This window comes from Carcharodon carcharias, chromosome 10, assembly GCF_017639515.1.
Source record: "Carcharodon carcharias isolate sCarCar2 chromosome 10, sCarCar2.pri, whole genome shotgun sequence".
NCBI lineage: Eukaryota > Metazoa > Chordata > Chondrichthyes > Lamniformes > Lamnidae > Carcharodon > Carcharodon carcharias.
The window spans coordinates 50141979-50163816 of NC_054476.1; the positions used below are offsets into that span (position 1 = coordinate 50141979).

Below are 21838 nucleotides of genomic sequence, written 5' to 3' on the forward strand. Positions count from 1 at the left end.
CCAAAATGGACAAGTTCACATTTTCCTACGTTATACTCTATCTGCCAAATTTCTGCCCACTCACTTAACACATTTATCCCATTATCGACTCTTTACTTCCTCTTTACAACTTACGTTCCTACCTATTTTGGTGTCATCTGCAAATGTAGCTACCATACATTCAGTCCGTTCATCCAAGTCATTGATATAGTCTGTAAATAATTCAGGCACCAGCACTGATCCCTGCAGCACTTTACTTGTCACATCTTGCCAACTGAAAAAGGGTATTTTTCCCTTCTCTCTGCTTCCTGTTAGCTAACCAATCTTTTATCTATGCTATATGTTACTCCCTACACCATGTGCTCTTATCTTTTGCAGTAACCTCTGATGCGGAACCTTATCAAATGCCTTTTGGAAATCCAATTAGACCTAGAGGATCCCCTTTATCCACCTTGCTTGTAATGTTATGAAAGAACGGTAATAAATTAGTTAAACATGATTTTCCTCTCACAAAACCATGTTGACTTTGCCTGATCCCATTATTATTTTCTAAGTATCCTGCTATCACCTCCTTAATAATGGATTCTAGCAATTTCGCTACGACAGATGTTAGGCTAACTGACATATAGTTTCCTGCTTTCTGTCTCACACTTTTCTTGAATAAAGGTGTTACATTTGCTATTTTTCAATCTGCAGGAACCCTTCCAGAATCTAAGGAATTTTGGAAGATTATAGCCAATCTGCTGCTCCTTGGTTGGCTCTGGAATATGCTGCTCTAAGAAATTATCCTGAATACACTCTATGAACTTATTTTCCAAGTGCCTTTGCCAATCTGATTTGCCCAATCTCCATGTAAATTAAAGTCACCCATGATTATTGCGGTACCTTTCCTACCTGCCCCATTTATTTCTTCCTTTTTTATTCTGTTCTACTGTGTAACTTAGGGGGCCTATAAGCTACTCCCACAAGTGACCTCTTAGCTTTTCTATTTCATATCGCGACCCAAACTTGTTCTTCTGAACTAAGGCTACTTCTGGCTACTGTTCTAATGACATTCTTAAATAACGGATGTACCCCACCACCTTTTTGAAATGTCAAATACCCTTCAATATTTACCTTGCAAACCATTTCTCTGAAATAGCTATCAGGTCATAAGTAATTATCTCTATCTGTGATAACAATTCATCCATTTTATTACAAATGCTGCATGCATTCAGATACAAAGCCTTTAACTGTGTCTTTTTACCATTTTTGCCTAAAGTACTAGTGCAAGTTTCTATACTCTGTCCCTTCCTGCCACACTCTGGTTATCACCACCCAAATCTAACGTCCCAGATGCCACCATCAACATCCCTGGGTATGTTCTGTCCCACCAGCAGACAGACTCAGCAAAGATGGCAGCACAGTGGTATATGGGAGGGAGTTGCCTTAGGAGTCCTCATCATCGGCTCTGGACACCATGAAGCCTCATGGCAATTAGGTCAAACATGGGCAAGGAAACCTCCAGCTGATTACCATGTGCTGCCCTCCCTCAGCTGATGAATCAGTGCTCCTCCATGTTGAACATCACTTGGAGGAAGCACTGAGAGTGGCAAGGGCGCAGAATGTATTCTGGATGGGGGATTTCAAAGTCCAATACCAAGAGTGGCTCGGTACACCACTACTGACCAAGCTGGCCGAGTTCTAAAGGAAATAGCTGCTAAGACTGGGTCTGCGGCTGGTGGTGAGAGAACCAAGAGGGAAAACCATACTTGACCTCATCCTCACCAACCTGCCTATCACAAATACAGCTGTCCATGGCAGTGTCAGTAGGAGTGACCACTGCACAGTCGTTGCAGAGATGAAGTCCTGCCTTCACATTGAGGATACCCTCCAATGTGTTGTGTGGCACTACCACTGTGTGAAATGTGAGATATTTCAAACAGATATAGCAACTCAACACTGGGCATCCATGAGGCGCTAAGGGCCATCAGCAGAAGAATGGTACTCAACCACAATCTGTAACCTCATGTCCTGGCATATCCCCCATTCTACCATTACCATCAAGCCAGGGGATCAACCCTGATTCAATGAACAGCACAGGAGGGCATGCCAAAAGCAGCACCAAGCATGCCTAAAAATGAGGTATGAACCTGGTGAAACTATAAAACAGGACTACTTTCATACCAATCAGCATAAGCAGCAAGACATAGAAAGAGCTAAGTGATCCCACAACCAATGGATCAGATCTAAGCTCTGCAGTCCTGCCACATCCAATTGTGAATAGTGGTGGACAATTAAATTAAATAACTCACTGGAGGCGGAGGCTCCACAAATATCCCCGTCATCAATGATGGAGGAGCCCAGCACAGCAGTGCAAAAGATAGGGCTGAAGCATTTGCTACAATCTTCAGCCATAAGTGCTGAGTGGATGATCCATCTTGGCCTCCACCGGTGGTCCCCAGCATCACAGATACCAGTCTTCAGCCAATTCAATTCACTCCACATGATATCAAGAAACGGCTGAAGGCACTGGATAGTGCAAAGGCTATGGGGTCTGACAAAATTCTGGCAAAAGTACTGAAGACTTGTGCTGCAGAACTTACTGGAACAGCTTGGCTATGGACGGAGCATGGCTGCAACACTGGCATCTACCCGACTATGTGGAAAATTGCCCAGGTACATCCTGTACACAAAAAAGCAGGACAAATCCAATCTGGTCAATCCCTATCAGTCTACTCTCCATCATCAGCAAAGTAATGGAAGAGGTCATCAACAGTGCTATCAAACGGCACTTGCTTGGCAATAACCTGCTCACTGATACCCAGTTTGGGTTCCACCAGGGCCACTCAGCTCCTGATCTCATTACAGCCTTGGTTCAAGCAGGGACAAAAGACTGGCCATATAAATACTGTGGCTACAACAGCAGGCCAGAGGCTAGTAATCCTGCAACGAGTTACTCACCTCCTGACTCCCCAAAGCCTGTCCACCATCTACAATGCACAAGTCAGGAGTGTGATGGAATACTCTCCACTTGCCTGGATGAGTGTAGCTCCCGCAATACTCAGAAAGCTTGACACCATCCAGGACAAAGCAGTCCGCTAGATTGGCACCACATCCACAAACATTCACTCCCTCCACCACTGATGTACAGTAGCAGCAGTGTGTACCATCTACAAGATGCACTGCAGGTACTCACCAAGGCTCCTTAGACAGCACCTTCCAAACCCACGACTACTATTATCTAGAAGGACAAGGGCAGCAGATCGATGGGACACCATTGCCTAGAAGTTCCACTCCAAGTCACTCACTATCCTGACTTGGAAATATATCGCCGCTCCTTCACTGTCACTGGGTCAAAATCCTGGAATTCCCTTCCTGACAGCACTGTGGGTGCACTTACACCACATGGACTGCAGCAGTTCAAGAAGGCAGCCTACCACCACCTTCTCAAGGGCAACTAGGGATGGGCAAAAATGCTGGCCCATTCAGCAAAGCCCACATCCCATGAATGAATAAGAAAAGATTGCTGCTTTGCTCTATCACCTCATTGTATCCCTTTGATTTACCATATATCCTCTCAAGTGATTCCTTCTGCCCACTATTTAGTTTAAGGTGGTCCCTACAGAAGTAAACAACTTTCAGATTGATAGTCTGATAAGAAAATCCTTGGGGGAGGGCAGAGGAGTGAAAAGTAAGCCTTAATGTATAACATATGTAGTTATAAGCTATAGTGTTAACTTACTCATATTGGCTTTGTGCAATTTGTTCTATTTACAATAAAGTTTGTGTTTTGTTTAAAAAAAAGTGAAATCTTGTGACACAGTTCTATTAGTTAAAACGAGGTGTTCAGATTTCTCTTTAAATGTTAACTGCCCCTAAACGGATCGTAACAAATTCCATACCTGTGAAGTTTTCATGCTGAGTGTATCAGATGATAATATTTTAAGCAAAATTTGAATGCATAAATATACATGTTTAAATTATACTGACATAAGCATGATTGGCACACATTCCAGGATATTCATTTGCAGAATACTTAGCAGTTAAGAAACGGGATGGACTTTATATGGAGCTGTTAGAATTTTTAAATAGAGAACTAAGAGGAATAGTTGGTTAGAACATGGTCTAAAAAGAGCAAAGTTGGATTTAAATCCTAATTTCCATTAATATATGAACTTATGTCTTCTCTAGATGACAACCAGTCATTCTCAGTTAAGTCATCAGATACAGTGCAAACTAAGATCAAATTTCAAGCAAAAGGAAGGAGGAAACTTCCACCCACCACCAAAATAAGCTGCTGCTCTGCATCACCTGGTGCCAAAGCAACATTAGTCAGACATTTTTATTTAAGGGTATTTTCTTATCGTGTGAAATACCGTGTGGGAATAAACAAACTACAAAAACACATCCAAACAAAACAAAAACAGAATATGACTCAAATTTCTACGAGTTCAGTTTGAATACAACCTGGACAGATTAAATGGAAAACTCCAGTGTTAGTTTTGGCAGTAACATCCAAAGGACAGAAGTTCACAGGGAACAAAAACTGACCACAACATGGAACTAAATGAATAATGTCAGAGATTGATAATTGCAGTGTGGAAATTAGAAAGATTAAAATAGTGCAGGAGTGGTGATTTTCAGACATTGTGTTGACGATACATTGTTGGGAGTCCAGGGAAAGCTCTGAACTGCATTTAACCTGTGCTATACCTGACCTGGAGTGCTTAGAAAGAACAATGAGTGCAGACAGAAATCTGTTTAATTCTCCAACCTCACCAACCACAAATTTCTTTTGTGTTTGGGTTGTTAGGGGGAAGAATGTGGGGGCAGGGTGGTTGGAATTAAAAAGAGCATATACCTTTAAATAAATATTAATAGTTTATGCTTAGAATTGTGTTATTTTACTATTTTTCTACTTTAAAAATTACAGGTAATATCAAAAGCATAGGGAGCACTTTTACGCAGCCCACATGAACAGTGCCAGTTACTATTCGTATTAGGCATAACTATAGCTGCATTAAATCATCCATAAAACATGTGTATCAAACAAACAACAGAAGCAAAATAAACAGGATAAAGGAAAACACATATCACATCCTACAGAATTCTTTTATATCTTGACAACTTGATTTCCAGAGTACTCATGAACACAATTATTTTAATCATGATAAATGTGCTACCAGAAGTTCAAGGCTAGCCTTGAGGCAAAATATTGATACGCACCAACCGGTGGGCCAGCAGGCACAATGCACTTTTTCTCAACCCGAACAGCAGGTGGTGAATTAAGGTGCTTGGAGAGACCTTCTTGGAGAAGAGCCTGTACTTTATCTTCATTTATCCTGGGAAACGGAAGTACATGCACCCTCATATGTGAACCTTCAGTTGGTTTAGGCACTTTCTGAAAAGCCATGTGTGGATTTGGATTTTCCTACAGCAAATTTTTTCAAATGGAAAAACAGATAATTAAGTTTCAGTCATTATGAACTGCATCTATAGACAGTGTAGAGGAGATCACCATGTGGAATTAAACTGCAAAGTCTATCCCCTTATCGTACCTCATAGTAATGCAGGCCAAACCAGGAAGGGTAAAGATCACATTTTAGATAACTCTTGAGCCAACACTTGGAAGGTTTTACTTGAAGTTGTTTGAAGGAAGCTACATGCAGGGAGTAATTTGCCAACATTCATCAAGGCATTGCTACCTTGATTGAACAGCCCTTTGGAATGCTACTACCACTGACAGTTGCTTGATGAAAGAGATCAGCATGGATTTATGAAGGATAACTTATGTCTGATTTATCTCATCAAAGTTTTGAAAGAGTCGTTAACATGATGGATGGGGAAGCCCAATGGCTGCTGTATAAAAGGACTTTCCGAAGGTATTTGATAAAGAAATGAACAAAAATGAGAACATACAGAATTGGAGTTAACATTGTGATATGGAAAGGTAGGAGACACCAAATAGGGGTAAAGGGAACATTTTCTTGTTGGACAGATGTAACCAGAGGCATTCCTCAGCAATTCTGGGGCTTCAGCTTTTCACCACATTTTTAATGGCTAGAATGGAAGAAGAGAGGAGATAGTGTGAATACTCTCTATTTGAGTATAACAAAGACAGAGGTCAATAGATATTTGGGGTACTAAGGGAATTAAGGGATACGGGGATATTGAGAGAATGATCTAGTTGAATGGCTGAGCAGGCTTGCAGGGCCAAATGGCCTATTCCTGCTCCTACTTCTTCTGTTCATTGTATGACTGTACTGACCACAAGAGTTACATTAATCCTTTTTTCTAAATCTGTAAACTCTAAAAGTTGGGCAATGTCTGAAGACATTGTTAGCAGGATTGTCGGTATCCGACAATGGATAAATCTACCCCAGATAAATCAAAAAATGAAATTAACAGGAGACCAAGAATAAATCAACTCGAACTGAGCCAGTTGAAGCAAGCCTCAGTAGGTTAAGACTGAAGGACAACTTGGTGTCACAAAAATGCGATCATGTGAAAGTGTTGCTTTACTAACTTTTCAAAGGATAATTAAGGATTATTTTTTGAACTATGAACTGCGATATTCCATGACTTGCAGCAAAGGTATCACTAGAAATCACAAAATAACATGTCTTGAATACGATTGTTACTCATTATTTAGAAGATTTTATATGGATTGGGGATAGGTTACAGGACAAAAAGAGGGCACTGTGCAACAAATTTCTTAAGGAGAAGAACTTCTCAGGCAATTTATTTTGTCCCAAAGAAGAGTACAGCAATATTGTACTTTATGTCGAGGTTGAACAAACAAACATTGAAAGGTAGCTCAGATTCCAAATGATTCAACCATAAAACTTAATTTCTTTTCAATATAATTACTGCCTAATGTATATTGTCTTTTAGTGAGAAAAATAAGTTTGAGCGTACGATGTACTTAAAAAAAGGTCCAATTCGCAGAGTCTACCATTTAATTAACTGACCAATAACTCAAAGAAGGAACATATTACCTTCCCTAAAAAATGACTAAGCTGCCCATTAAATTGATTGTTGTTTTGTTTATTAGATTACTAAACGTAACAGCAAATTTAAATTCCAGCCTTGGTGTTCAATTGAGCTTATCTCTAGTTCTGGTCTAGGTTGTGTCAATTCTCATTTAAGTTAAATGCACTTCCTATTGGCAGAGTGAGTCTGATGGCAGACAGAGAGAAGTTTGAGATTCAGGCAGTTCCAGTATCCCTGCTATAGGAAGCAGCAATGGGGCCTACTGAAGATTAGAGAAGAAAATATGCGTGCATTGATGGGATGGAGGAGAAGGAAAAAATATATACATTTAAAGTAATAACAAAATAAATATGAAACTTCATCTATACTAACAGGTCTAAAGGTTTGTTTTCTCCCCCCATCATGATGAAAGGTATTTGCACCACAATTGCTTGTATTCCACAAAAATTCAAGTAATGTCAAACTGCCTCTTACACTTTGGACGAGCCTAAAGAAATTCCAGATAATTCTATACCAGCTTCAGACGTGGAAGAAAAATTGCAGCCTCATGAATTCACCTGGCCTCAATTTCAGCGATCATTATAAATAAATAAAAAAAAACCTACTGTTTTCAACAACGACAACTTTCATTTATATAGTGTCTTTAATGTAGTAAAACATCCGAAGTGGCTTCACAGGGGCAACAGGCAATGGTATTCCAGAGCTCAAGACTTAGATTGCTGCAGGCACAGGGGCTCATGTTGGAGTGATTAAAATTGAGGATGCACAAAAGGCTAGAGTTGGAAGAGAGCAGGGGTCTTAAAGGTTGGCAGGATTAGAGTGGGCAAAAGAGGTAGGGAGAGGTGAGGCCATCAAGGGGCTTGAAATCAAGGATATGAATTTTAAAACTGAGGCTTTAGCAGACCGGAACTGACAGCCAACTGCCAGCTGTCTTTCTGTAACACATATTTAATGCACCTTCAGATCCCATCACAAACTCTGTTCTCCAGCAACTGTCTGAGGCGGAACCACACTCTACCCACCTTGGTGTTGTATTTCACACCAAAATGAGTTTCCAACCACATATCCACTGCATTACCTAGGCCAACTACTTTCACCTCTGCAACATCCCCCAACTCTGCCTCTGCTTCAGCTTATCACCTGTTGAAACTCTGATCCATGGCTTTGCTATGGTCTAGACTTGACTATCCCAATGCTCTTCTAGCTGACTTCCCATCTTCCACCCGACATAAGCATGAGCTCATCCAAAAATGTGCTACCTGAATCCTTCTAATTTGCACTGTCCAATTCACCAATCACCCCTGTGCTTATTGACGTACATTAGCTTTTGGTTTGTTCATTTTAAAATTCATATCCTTGATTTCAAGTCCCTTGATGGCCTCACCTCTCCCTGCCTTTGTTGCCTCCTTTATTCCTACAAACTTTCAAAAGAATTGCTCAAAATTTAAATTTATCAACCAAATGTATAGCCTTTACAACATTTCCAATTGATTAAATATTTAAAAAATTACATTTTGCATGTGAAATCATCTTTCATAAAACTATTTTATATAAAGAAGTGGATTTTTTTCCCACTGAGTTAATAATATAGAAGGACAGAAGGCCATTGCTTCTCTCTTTATATTGGTACTGAAGTCTGCTGCAGTCGTTAAAGAATAATAATTTAAAAATGTATTCCATTTAAAGTCATCCTTTATTTCTTTCATACTTGTTCTCTAATGGATCATATGTACATCTCACTGCACAATGCTTTAAGGTGGGAAATAAGAATCAATATCCCTTTTATTGAGCACAGCAAACCATTCAGGATTTCTTCTTCAATCTATTCACGCAAGGCAAAGGGGTTATGGGCGCAGAGGGGGGAATTAGTCTTGTGGAGTAATATTGAAGTGGTCACGTTAATTCCTTCACTCGTTTCTCATCAGTTAACAATTGCAACTGGTTTCTAAATTCCTCTCCTGAATTTAGAGACTCCCTCACTGAACCTATTATTAGGGAAATGGAAGTACAGCAGTTATGCATCCTGCAGCAGCAAGACCTATGGATCTGAATCCAAAAAGCTTTAAAGGTAGTAACAGATTTTGGAATTCTATATACACTTAAGTTGTTCTGATTTTACCTCAAAAGCAACAAACATTGTCCACTGACTATTGCATATAGTTTAGGATATATGGCTATGAACCTAGCCAAGGCTCACAGGACATTGGTTATTGTGCCTTAATTCTGAACATTTGGTCATACCCACTTATGCTCATGGAATCAAGTGAAACTTTGCCAGTTGTTGCTAGCTGTTTTGTTACCAGACATTTTTTTTCTAATAATGTTCATTCTGCACCTTTAAAGAGCTGACCATCCTGCTGAAGCTGCAGTGGTGTTTTCTATTCACATGGCTCCTTTGTTCGAGTGTTATCATTGACCTGGAGATCTACAGGCAGGCCTATGCTCTGATCTCACAGCAATGAATTCTATCAGTAGCTTTTGGACATTCAAAAAAATATTTCACTACCACCTTTTCTTCAGGTGCTTTGAAACCTTGCTCCTATGAGGTAATGTACAGTAAAGATCATATCTAAAAATACTCAGTAAATAATTAAAAATAAATCACTGATCTCACTTGTAGTCATCTGAATAATACAAATACATGAATGCGTAAATTTGCTGCCAAGACCAACAGAAGAGTGGCAGAATGACATCTGACTTGTTTTTTTGGGGGGAAGTCGGTGCAACAGTTGGGTTTCCCCATTTGCAAAATGTGCCTTTATAAATCGAAGGCTGTAGCCAATATGCATCAGTAGATATCAGGACCTCTTGCTTCCCCAGGAATACATGACATTTTTTTTTACATCAGCAAAAGGGCTATTCCAGTTGAGGTAACTCAATTTCCAGGTCTTATTTAACCTGACATCATTTTTGGCCAAAGAATAATCCAGATTTTAAGTCACTATTTTTCTTTCTCATGGGCATGAACATGGGCTTCCAATGGTAAAAGGACAGCATTTCAAAATACTGTTCTGATGTACTGAGTCTTTATCACCCAATTTCCCCTCAAATGCTGTTCTTTCACATATACACTGTGGGCTCTAGGGTTAAGTTTAAGTCACTGCAAACTACTGCCAACACTGAGATCTGATCTGTATGGAAAAACTTGCACAGATTCTAAATATATTTAATTCCATATTGAAGATACCAAACTGTCACATAGTTACAGTGCACTGAAAAATCTTTCATACTGCTTTGGCAAAGTCAGGAATAAATGTTAACAACAATACAGGTTCACGTCATTTGAAAGAAAACTGAACATCAAGTGAAACAGATGGATAGGTTTAATATTAAAACTGTCATGAACCTGTGAAAGTCAATGTGTTATTTTAGTTGCAAGTGTCATTAACATGAATTATTCTCAGATGTGATATAATGATGCCATGATAATACTTTAGGATTTGGTACATTTAGCATGCTCAACCACCATATTTGGTTAGCAACGTTATTTACATTTTCACAATGCACAGTTAAGTACATTATTGTTAAAAACTAAGAGATCTAGTTTACAAAGAAACTTACATTCTTGAACAGCTGTTCTGCAAGCTCTCGTATGTGTTTTAACATTTTTGGTGGAGTTCCCTCCTCAGTTTTGATTCTTTCCACATCAAAAGCAACCAACTATAAAAGAGTAAAAACCATAACAATTTATACCCCACAATGAAGAAACACTGCAACTGATTAAGAATAAATATCGCTGTGTATATTTTAAAAGTGAAATGTTTCCCTCAACAATTTCTAACAGACTTTGGATGCTCCAAAAAGCTTTAACCATTAACTTATGAATTAATCAAATTCCAGCTTATTACTAGAAAAATGCACATTTTTAAAAATGAAATTTTAAAAATCTGGTTGTTCCTATGAAAATTCAATGGAAATCCAAGGTCTACAGCGCAGGGCACAACCAATGTTCAAGAGTCGGAGAGAAAATCCTGATTCTGTGAGATCCATTCTCCTACTGAACGCTGGTAGCGAGAACTTGGTTTCCAGTACGGTATAAGTGGATTCTAAATAAAAAAAGCTCCTTCTCTCAACATGACAGACAGAGGGACACTCCATCAGCTCCCTGCAAAAGCCTTTAACTTCAGGATCAGGCCACCCAGGGGCCCATGACAATAATCAGTCCTGTCCTGGGTCCACTCTCAGACATTCCGAGGGATGCTGACAGAAGAATCAATGTTATCTTAAGAAGCTCAAATTATTTCAAAGCAGCTGCTTAAATCTCAGGCCTCAGGTGGCATGTAAAAGAATCAGAATAGTGCAGAAAAAAAGCTGCAAAGTTGCATAATTACAAGGGACATGCATGGTGAATAAAGTGATATTTTAGCAAGCCATTATAATAAATCATAGGAACATTTGACTGCAAGGAGCAGCTAATAAGTTGATGCTTAAACTCAGGTTTACAATGTTATGGATAGCTGTAAGGGGCATTTTACTTAGACCAGAAAGCAGGGTATGACAGGATATCTGATGGCTTGTAAATTCCAAAAAATATTCTTCTGTGCATCTGTGAAAGTCTCTTGAATAAGTCCATTTCTCATCTACATTGTTGCATTAGCCTCTGCACCTGTTTCCTGTTCTTCACAGGCTTGATCCTTACAATTAGCAGTATCATCATAAGCCCCTCTGGGTTCCTCTAGGCATCTACTAGCAGTCATTTCGAGACCACAAGGTTACCAAGCACACAACACGCTACCACAATTTGAGAGATGGAGCTGGGTGCGTAATGCAAAGAGCTCCTGACTCTGTTTAACCATTCCAATGCCTTGTCTTCATGTGGCACTTTTCACTGTAGCACTTATCTGCAGCACTGGTAGTTCTGTGAAGTAGCAACATGATTAGTAGGAGTAGTGGGTATCCCTCTTCACTCAAATGTCAACTGAATCCTGCAAATGTCCCGTGTTGAACTAGAGCTAAGTCATAAAAACAAAAAAATTGCGGATACTGGAAATTCAAAACAAAAACAGAATTACCTGGAAAAACTCAGCAGGTCTAGCAGCATCGACGGAGAAGAAAAGAGTTGACATTTCGAGTCCTCATGACCCTTCAACAGAACTGATTGAATGTGAGACCCAAACACTCCTTTCAAGTGAAGCAGCATTTCACTTGCATTTCCCCCAACTTAGTCTACTGCATTCGTTGCTCCCAATGTGGTCTCCTCTACATTGGAAAGACCAAACGTAAACTGGGCGACCGCTTTGCAGAACACCTGCGGTCTGTCCACAAGAATGACCCAAACCTCCCTGTCGCTTGCCATTTTAACACTCCACCCTGCTCTCTTGCCCACATGTCTGTCCTTGGCTTGCTGCATTGTTCCAGTGAAGCCCAATGCAAACTGGAGGAACAACACCTCATCTTCCGACTAGGCACTTTACAGCCTTCCAGACTGAATATTGAATTCAACAACTTTAGGTCGTGAGCTCCCTCCCCCATCCCCACCCCCTTTCTGTTTCCCCCTTCCTTTTTTTTTCCAATAAATTATCCTTTTCCCACCTATTTCCATTATTTAAAAAAAAAACACTCCCACTAGAGCTATACCTTGAGTGCCCTACCATCCATTCTTAATTAGCACATTCGTTTAAATAATATCACCAACTTTAACACTATGTGTTCTTTTGTACCATTGTTGTTGACATCTTTTGATGATCTGCTTCTATCACTGCTTGTTTGTCCCTACAACCACACCGCCCCCCCCCACCTCTCTCTCTCTCTCTCCGCCCCCCACACACACACCTTAAACCAGCTTATATTTCAACTCTTTCTTGGACTCGAACTCAAGTTCTGTCGAAGGGTCATGAGGACTCGAAACGTCAACTCTTTTATTCTCCGCCGATGCTGCCAGACCTGCTGAGTTTTTCCAGGTAATTCTGTTTTTCTTTTTTTTGAATGTTAGAAGAGGGGTGAAATATAAGCTGGTTTAAGGAGGTGGGGTGGGGGGGGGGGGGGGGTGGTGGAGAGGAGAGAGAGGGAGAGAGAGAGAGAAGTGGGGGGTGGGTGGTGTGGTTGTAGGGACAAGCAAGCAGTGATAGGAGCAGATAATCAAAAGATGTCACAGACAATGGAACAAAGAAGTGTTGAAGGTGGTAATATTATCTAAACGAATGTGCTAATTAAGAATGGATGGCAGGGCACTCAAGGTATAGCTCTAGTGGGGGTGGGGTGGAAAGACTAGCCCGGCATACAAGATTTAAAAATAATGGAAATAGGTGGGAAAAGAAAAATCTATATCAATTATTGGAAAAAACAAAAGGAAGGGGGAAGAAATGGAAAGGGGGTGGGGATGGAGGAGGGAGTTCAAGATCTAAAGTTGTTGAATTCAATATTCAGTCTGGAAGGCTATAAAGTGCCTAGTCGGAAGATGAGGTGCTGTTCCTCCAGTTTGCGTTGGGCTTCACTGGAACAATGCAGCAAGCCAAGGACAGACATGTGGGCAAGAGAGCAGGGTGGAGTGTTAAAATGGCAAGCGACGGGGAGGTTTGGGTCATTCTTCCGGACAGACCGCAGGTGTTCTGCAAAGCGGTCGCCCAGTTTATGTTTGGTCTCTCCAATGTAGAGGAGACCGCATTGGGAGCAACGAATGCATTAGACTAAGTTGGGGGAAATGCAAGTGAAATGCTGCTTCACTTGAAAGGAGTGTTTGGGCCCTTGGACAGTGAGGAGAGAGGAAGTGAAGGGGCAGATGTTGCATCTTTTGCGTGGGCATGAGGAGGTGCCATAGGTAGGGGTTGAGGAGTAGGGGGTGATGGATGAGTGGACCAGGGTGTCCCGGAGGGAACGATCCCTACAGAATGCCGCCAGGGGGGTGAGGGGAAGATGTGTTTGGTGGTGGCATCATGCTGGAGTTGGCAGAAATGACGGAGGATGATCCTTTGAATGCGGAGGTTGGTGGGGTGATAAGTGAGGACAAGGGGGACCCTATCATGTTTCGGGGAGGGAGGAGAAGGCATGAGGGCGGATGCGCGGGAGATGGGCTGGACACGGTTGAGGGCCCTGCCAACGACCGTGGGTGGAAAACCTCGGTTAAGGAAGAAGGAGGACATGTCAGAGGAACTGTTTTTGAAAGTGGCATCATCAGAACAGATGCAATGGAGGCGAAGGAACTGAGAGAATGGGATGGAGTCCTTACAGGAAGCGGGGTATGAGGAGCTGTAGTCGAGGTAGCTGTGGGAGTCGGTAGGCTTGTAACGGATATTGGTGGACAGTCTATCACCAGAAATTGAGACAGAGAGGTCAAGGAAGGGAAGTGAAGTGTCAGAGATGGACCATGTGAAAATGATGGAGGGGTGGAGATTGGAAGCAAAATTAATAAATTTTTCCAAGTCCCAACGAGAGCATGAAGCAGCACCGATGTAATCATCGATGTACCGGAGAAAGAGTTGTGGGAGGGGGCCAGAGTAAGACTGGAACAAAGAATGTTCCACATACCCCATAAAGAGACAGGCAAAGCTGGGGCCCATGCGGGTACCCATAGCCACACCTTTTATTTGGAGGAAGTGAAAGGAGTTAAAGGAGAAATTGTTCAGCATGAGATCAAGTTCAACCAGGCGGAGGAGAGTAGTGGTGGATGGGGATTGTTCGGGCCTCTGTTCGAGGAAGAAGCTAAGGGCCCTCAGACCATCCTGGTGGGGGATGGAGGTGTAGAGGGATTGGACGTCCATGGTGAAGAGGAAGCGGTTGGGGCCAGGGAACTGGAAATTGTTGACGTGATGTAAAGTGTCAGAGGAATCACAGATGTAGGTGGGAAGGGACTGGTCAAGGGGAGAGAGAAGGGAGTCAAGATAACAAGAAATGAGTTCCGTGGGCAGGAACAGGCTGACACAATCGGTCTACCAGAACAGTTCTGTTTGTGGATTATGGGTAGGAGGTAGAAGCGGGCCATCCGAGGTTGGGCGACTATCAGGTTGGAAGTTGTGGGAGGAAGATCTCCAGAGGAGATGAGGTCAGTGATAGTCCTGGAAACAATGGCTTGATGTTCAGAGGTGGGGTCATGGTCCAGGGAGAGGTAGGAGGAAGTGTCTGCAAGTTGACACTCAGCCTCCGCGAGGTAGAGCTAAGTCATGTCCAAGGAACGATAGACAAGTCAGCTTAAAATGGATAGTAGGAAAAACTGAATCCCCACTAAAGGAGAAAATGGAGAAACATTCAGAAATCAAAAAATATAACAGTCAACATTGATTTTAACAGAGAGAGCTTGCTTGAAGAGAATTCTTTGAAGAGGTAAGAGAGAGTAGACAATGATAACATAGTAGGTAAGTGTAATGTATCTAGATTTCAAAAAGTTCTTTGAAAAGGTATCACATAATAGAAACGTGGATAAGATCAGAGCATGCAGGTTCAGAGGGCAAACAGCAAGATGGATAACTAGCTGTCTGTAAGACAGAAAACAGAGAAAAGGGAGGGATAAAGGGTAGCTATTCAGAGCGGTTGAAGGGGTGAGTCCCAATAAGGATCATTGAGGGGACCATTATTATTTACAATTTACGTTAACAGTTTAGACTTTGAAATCAAAAACATAATTTCTAAGTTTGTGGACAATTCCAAATTACAAGATGACATTAATAAACTTACAGCACAGGTATGTGATTAAAAATAAGTTTCAACATAAGTGTGAGGTACAGTTTTACATTCTGATAAGATAAAATAAGGAGGTCACATATTACTTGGAAAATAAGAATCTAGGAGCAAAGGAGAGTACAAATACACAGAACACAAAAATTGTCTAGCAGGTAAATAAGTCCACAACAAAAGCAAATCAAGAACTACGTTTTTTTTTCTGGAGGGTAGAATTGAAAAGTAGAGAACTTATGCTAAATGGACTGTTCGCATCAAATGGTTTCAGGAGTGTATATTCCTTATAATTCCACGTAAGGCACTGGTTGAAAGTAAAAGCTCCCAACTATTCGTATACAAGAAGCTCCCTGTCACAAAGGGCATGTACATTTAGGGAGTGGAAGAGCTTGCAGTTCATGTCTTTTTTTTTATTCATTTACAGGATTTGGGCATTGTTGGCTAGGCCAGCATTAATTTTCCATCCTCAATTGCCCACAACAAGCTGGTGGTGAGCTGCTTTCTTGAGTCCACGTGGTGCTGATACACCCACAGTGTTTTTAGGGAAAGAGTTCCAGGATTTTGATCCAGTGACAATGAAGGAACAACAATATATTTCCAAGTCAGGATGGTGAGTGGCATAGAGGGGAACTTCCAGGTGGTGCTGTTCCTGTGTGTCCGCTGCCCTTGTCCTTCAAGATGGTAGTGATCATGGATTTGGAAGGTGCTGCCTAAGGAGCCTTGGTGAGTTTCTGCAGGGCCAAGGTTTGTCAGTGGTGGAGGGAGTGAATGTTTTTGGATGGGGTGCCAATCAAGTAGGTTGCTTTGTCCTGGATGGTGTCAAGCTTCTTGAGTGTTGTTGGAGCTGCACTCATCCAGTGGAGAGTATTCCATCACACTCCTGATACGTGCCTTGTAGATGGCAGGCGGCTTTGAGGAGTCAGTAGGTGAGCTACTCTCTGCAGAATTCCCAACCTCTCGCCTCCTCTTGTAGCCACAGCATTTATATGGCTAGTCCAGTTCAGTTTCTGGTCAATGGGAACCCCCAAGTTGTTGATAGTGGAAGATTCAGTGATGGTAATGCCATTGAGTGTCGAAGGGCGATGCTTAGATTCTCTCTTGGTGGAGATGGTCATTGCCTGGCACTTGTGTGGCGTGAATATTACTTCCCACTTGTCAGCCCAAGCCTGGATGTTGTCTAGGTCTTGCTGGATTTGGACATTGACTGCTTCAGTATCTGAGGAGTCGCGACTGGTGTTGAACATGCTGCAATCATCAGTTAACATCCCCACTTCTAACCTTATGATGGAAGGAAGGTCATTGATGATGCAGCTGAAGATGGTTGGGCCTAGGACACTACCCTGAGGAACTCCTACAGTGATGCCCTGGAACTCAGATGACTGACCTCCAGCAACCACAACCATCTTCCTTTGTTCTAGGTGTGACTGCAACCAGCAGAGGGTTTTCCGATTCCCATTGCTTTCAGATTTGCTAGGGCTCCTTGATGCCACACTCGGTCAATGCTGCCTTGATGTCAAGGGCAGTCACTCTCACCTCACCTCTGGAGTTCAACTCTTTTGTGCATGTTTGAACCAAGACTGTAATGAGGTCAGAAGCTGAGTGACCCTGGCAGAACCCAAGCTGGACCTCAGTGAGCAGGTTATTGCTAAGCAAGTGCCACTTGATAGCATTGTTAATGACCCCTTACATCACTTTACTGATGATCAAGAGTCGACTGATGGGGCGGTAATTGGCCGGATTGGATTTGTCCTGCTTTTCGTGTAGAGGACATACCTGAGCAACTTTCCACATTTCCGGGTAGATGCCAATGTTGTTGGTGTACTAGCAACAGCTTAGCTAGGGGTGTGGCAAGTTTGGGGGAACATGTATTGAGGGAACACATTGCCACAAGTGTGCCATAAGTATGATCCACATTCCTCTGAAATTCAGCAGCTCTTGGAAATATTATGGTACTTGGTCATCGTTTTGGACTGTTGTAAAATTGTATAAACTGAGCTGCCCTGGCACAAGACAGCATTTTTGAGGAATTATAGAGGAATATTCAGAGAATTGGCTTATCTGGAAAAAGTACCCTGTGGCTCCCTAAATTGAATTTGTGGTAGACACATTGAGAGCTATGATCACAGTCATTCTCTGCCATGATGTGTTGTGAACCGTGATTGCAGATTTGGCTGCAGTAATGAGTAGAGCTCCTTTAAAACTTCATGAGTGCAGCATAGCTTTCTGAAGTATATCTGGATTAATACGTTCCGCAGGATGGGCAGTGTTGGAGAGTGTGGGGTTTCTCTCATCTTCCCCAATCCTCTTCTGCCAGGGAAATAATGTAAAATGAGACTTCCAATAGGAAGGCTATTTTGCCACCTTCAAAGAACAGCTCCATAATTGTTTTTAAATATAATAGTCTCCATGGAATATCGCAGAATGTGAATGAATGCTTCCTAGGTGAATTTCGTTTTTCCAAAACTTGCAGTCAAACCCATAATCAGACCAAAAGTCTCCACTTCAGAAGTTCCCCTTCATAAAAGTATTTTGACCTAGCTGAGCATCTGCTGGAAAATTATGCCCTTTAAATAGTGGCACACATTCAGAAGGAGAAATGAAGTTGTGGAAGTCCTCGAATTTAGCAAAGGTGATGTCATCTTCATGTGTTATCATGTGATAGATTGTTTATACAGCAGACATCCAAAAATCAATGGACATGGCCCAAATTTCTAATTTGGACCCTTCGTAACACAGGCATTTTGAAGCCCATATGGTTTGAATGGTTAGTTAAGAAAAAAAAATCTGCATTCAAGAAAGTGCTGTTAACTTTATTTTGTCAGCTAACCATACAGTAGAATAGTGTAAGAATCCAATACTGTATCTGGGCACCGCATGAGCTCAGCTGGTCTCACTTCCTCTAATCCAGTGTATGCAAATATATGGAAATTAAATGTTTATATCACCTATCACATCCTCAGGATTTCCTAAAGCACTTCACAGCCAACGAATTACTTTTCAAGCATAGTCACTGTTGCTACGTAGACAGAAGCAGTAGCCAACATGTGCACAGACGGTCCCACAAACAGCAGGGATGCCTGACTAATTAATCTTTCTTTCAGCAGCATTGGTTGAAGAATGAATGTTAGTCAATAAATACAGGTGGGGCTTGGTGAGCAAACTCAGTGCTCTCCTTCCATGGGAACATTTACATAAACTATTGTTCCATCTGCCTCTTAACGACTACATCAAAGACAGCATTCACAACAATGTAGAACTCAGTCAATACAAAATTTAAGTATCAACCTAGATTATCTTTTAGATTTTGGAGTACAGATTGAATCCACTAGTTTCTGATACAGGGACAAGCACTACCACTGAAAGAAGTTGACAACAAAAAAAGCATAATTCAAATGTTTTTGAATTACAAAAAATATATTGCAGAAATCAGAGAAGATTACAATTTTTTGAAGCAAACGGGATTTTAAAAATATTTAAAAAGCTGAGGATTGATGAAATCTATCAAATATGTCGCATCTGAAGGTGAGAGAGTCTGGCTATTCAAACCGTCTGTTCTCTAGCTTTCAGTATAAAATACATGACCGGGCTCTCTGGATTGTATATGTCATTGAGAGGGAATCTGCACTTATAAAGTTGCATTTTTTGAGGCAGACCCTAACCGAAAACAGAAACTGAAAAGGGAAACGGAAAAGAGAAACATACAAAGGAAACTGACCCTCCCTGTTTCTAAGGAAGCAAAAGCAAGCTGAGATTTGGAAACCAAAACTTCTGGGTAGACTGAACCTGATTGAAAAATGTAAAAGGGCTCAAACCAATCTAAGCTGGATAGCAACAGCTGATGAGTCCAGTGGTGCAGTATAGGCAAGTTGAAGAAGGTAAAGTCCAGATCTAGAAGCTAAGAATAAGTTGCTGTAGCTGTTTATACTGCTTGAAAATAACACTCATCTACCCTGTCTAGACCAAGTTGAGCAGGTTCTACAGATATGTGCCGTTATTGGCGAACACTGTGCCTGTGGAACTTGGGCTGGTTGTGCACTGCTGGCAGCTGGGGATTAGATTAGCTCCTGGGAGAGGAGCTGAAATTTTTCCTGAGGAAGACATTGTTTTGAAGGACTTTTGGACATGTGTAATTACCAAAATATGAATGGACTGTTGAGCAAATCTGTAGAACTATCTCAGTTGTATCTGCCATTTAATGTGTCATTTATAGTTTATAATCAACCACAATTTGCCTGGTTATTCATGTTTAAAACAGGTTGGTTGTGGGTGTTACCCAGATAGAGGATACCTAAGATAGTATTTGGTATTTGTTTTGTCTGACTCTTGTACAGTAAAAAAATGTTTCTGTTTTAAACAGTGGAATTTTGTGGCTTCATCCTGTTCGTAAAGAATTTGGATTTTGGATTTCTTCTAAAAAAAAGCTTATTGGTCTCTACTGAGATCATAAAATCATCAGTTTTCAAGAGCAGTGTGCTTGTTTTTAAAGAATTCATACCCTTTGTAATATTCTATTCAAACTTTAAAAACAAAACTGAACACCAAAACTCCACTATGTTATCAATACAAATAAACAATATGCGCACATATAGATCTCCTACTTTTTATAAAATATAACTAATTGTGGTAATTGTGATGAATAATAAACTTAGTTACCAATGAGGTACATTTTCAAAATAATATGGGTTAAAATCACTGACCTCTGACTCAAATGTCTCATATCTCAGGCTAACAAACTAAGCATCAGTTTTGTTAAGCAAAATTAAACAGAAGCATAGGAAGACTTGAAATCTGTTTCCATATAATAAACATCACAAGACTTCAGTAACTCTTGTAATTTGAAACATATGTCTTTGGGGAAAATAAAATTAAATATTCATGAGCGTTCCTCTAGCCTCTGTCATCAAATACTTGGCAAAGCATAGATTCACTTAAAACCTTGGACTACTGGCTTTGGTTATATAATTCTCAACCTTTTACAGTCCAAGCTGTGTCTAAAAGACTAGGATATCTCACATAATGTGAACAAAACAGACCCCACTGTAAGATGTATGTTACAGTCACAGATCTGTTGAACGATTATGTGGTTTACGGGCATCAAGAAAGCTTCTCAGATATCAATCTTCGGTCATTCAACTTCTTTAGCCAAAGCAGAGTTGAGTCAGGTAAGGAGGACCCTACTGCTGGGATAGTTATGGTTAATGGCTCTAGCTATTTTTTTCCAGCAGCCACATTCATAAATACATCCAAGATGCCTAGCCATTCACTCTAGACTTGACAAGGTACTGCTTATAAAATATATACACATATATTATATATATAGCCAAACAGAAATATTTTTTCAGCTAGTAACTAAAGAAACCATTGATTTTGCCCATCATATAAAAAGATATAACATGGAAGCTCTTATGCTATGAAAAAGACAGATAGATCTCTGATCTGTAACCACAAATGATTTTTTCCAACCCACTAAAGAGAAAAATAAAATTGCAAGAATGGAGTTGCCAAATGCATTTCACAAAATAAGACCAAAGTACTTCTGAAATAAAATCAGAAAATACTGGAAACACTCGGCACATCAGGCAACAGCTGAAAAAGAAACAGAGTTAACGTTTCAGTTCAAGGATCTTGCATCAGAACTGAGAGAAGTTAGAAATGTAAAACGTTTTGAGCAAGGGTTTGTGGGACAAGGACAAAAAGGAGGTCTGTGATAGGGTGGAAGACAGCAGAGATTGAATGACTGAAGAGTCAGTTTTACAAGGCCAAAGCAAACGGGGCAAGAAAAGAAACAAAAGATGTGTCTAGAGCAGGGGTGCTGCAGTCTGAAACAAAAATAAGAAAAGTTATAACTGGGATGGAGGAGTGCGCAGTTGATCCAGCCCCACCACTCCACAGGTTATACCATTAGATTAAATGTTCAATTCATTCACCAAAATGGCCAATTATTTACCTTCATGACTGTTAACCAGAATAAGAGAGACTTTAACCAGACTTCTCTCAATAAACATCAAACTTCTTAGTTTATTATGAAGCAAGTCTTGTCAAATAGAAAGGCAGAGCTTATCAACATACAGTATAGAGAATGAAATTATGCTAATTATTCCTTCCAGATACCCTAAATCTCTCTCTCTCTCACACCCACACATACAAAGAAATAAAAGTAGAAATAGAGCAATTTGGCCAAAAGTTAAAAGTCAATGGTTCAAAGGCAAAGGATAGATGGTGGAGTTCTGAAATGGCATCTCAGTTATACGGTTGGCCTCTCAACACTGATCCAGTA

The 21838-nt window shown here is 40.8% G+C and overlaps 1 protein-coding gene across 1 annotated transcript in view; it reads right to left on the reverse strand.

Moving 5' to 3' along the window:
- Positions 1-21838, reverse strand: part of sbf2 (SET binding factor 2) — a 665078-nt gene that overhangs the window by 285880 nt on the left and 357360 nt on the right. Inside the window, exons 13-14 of the mRNA XM_041196757.1 lie at positions 10516-10614; positions 5188-5392 (exon numbers count right to left, since the gene is read on the reverse strand). Coding sequence (XP_041052691.1) covers positions 5188-5392; positions 10516-10614 — 304 coding nt within the window. The remainder of the gene's footprint in view (positions 1-5187; positions 5393-10515; positions 10615-21838) is intronic.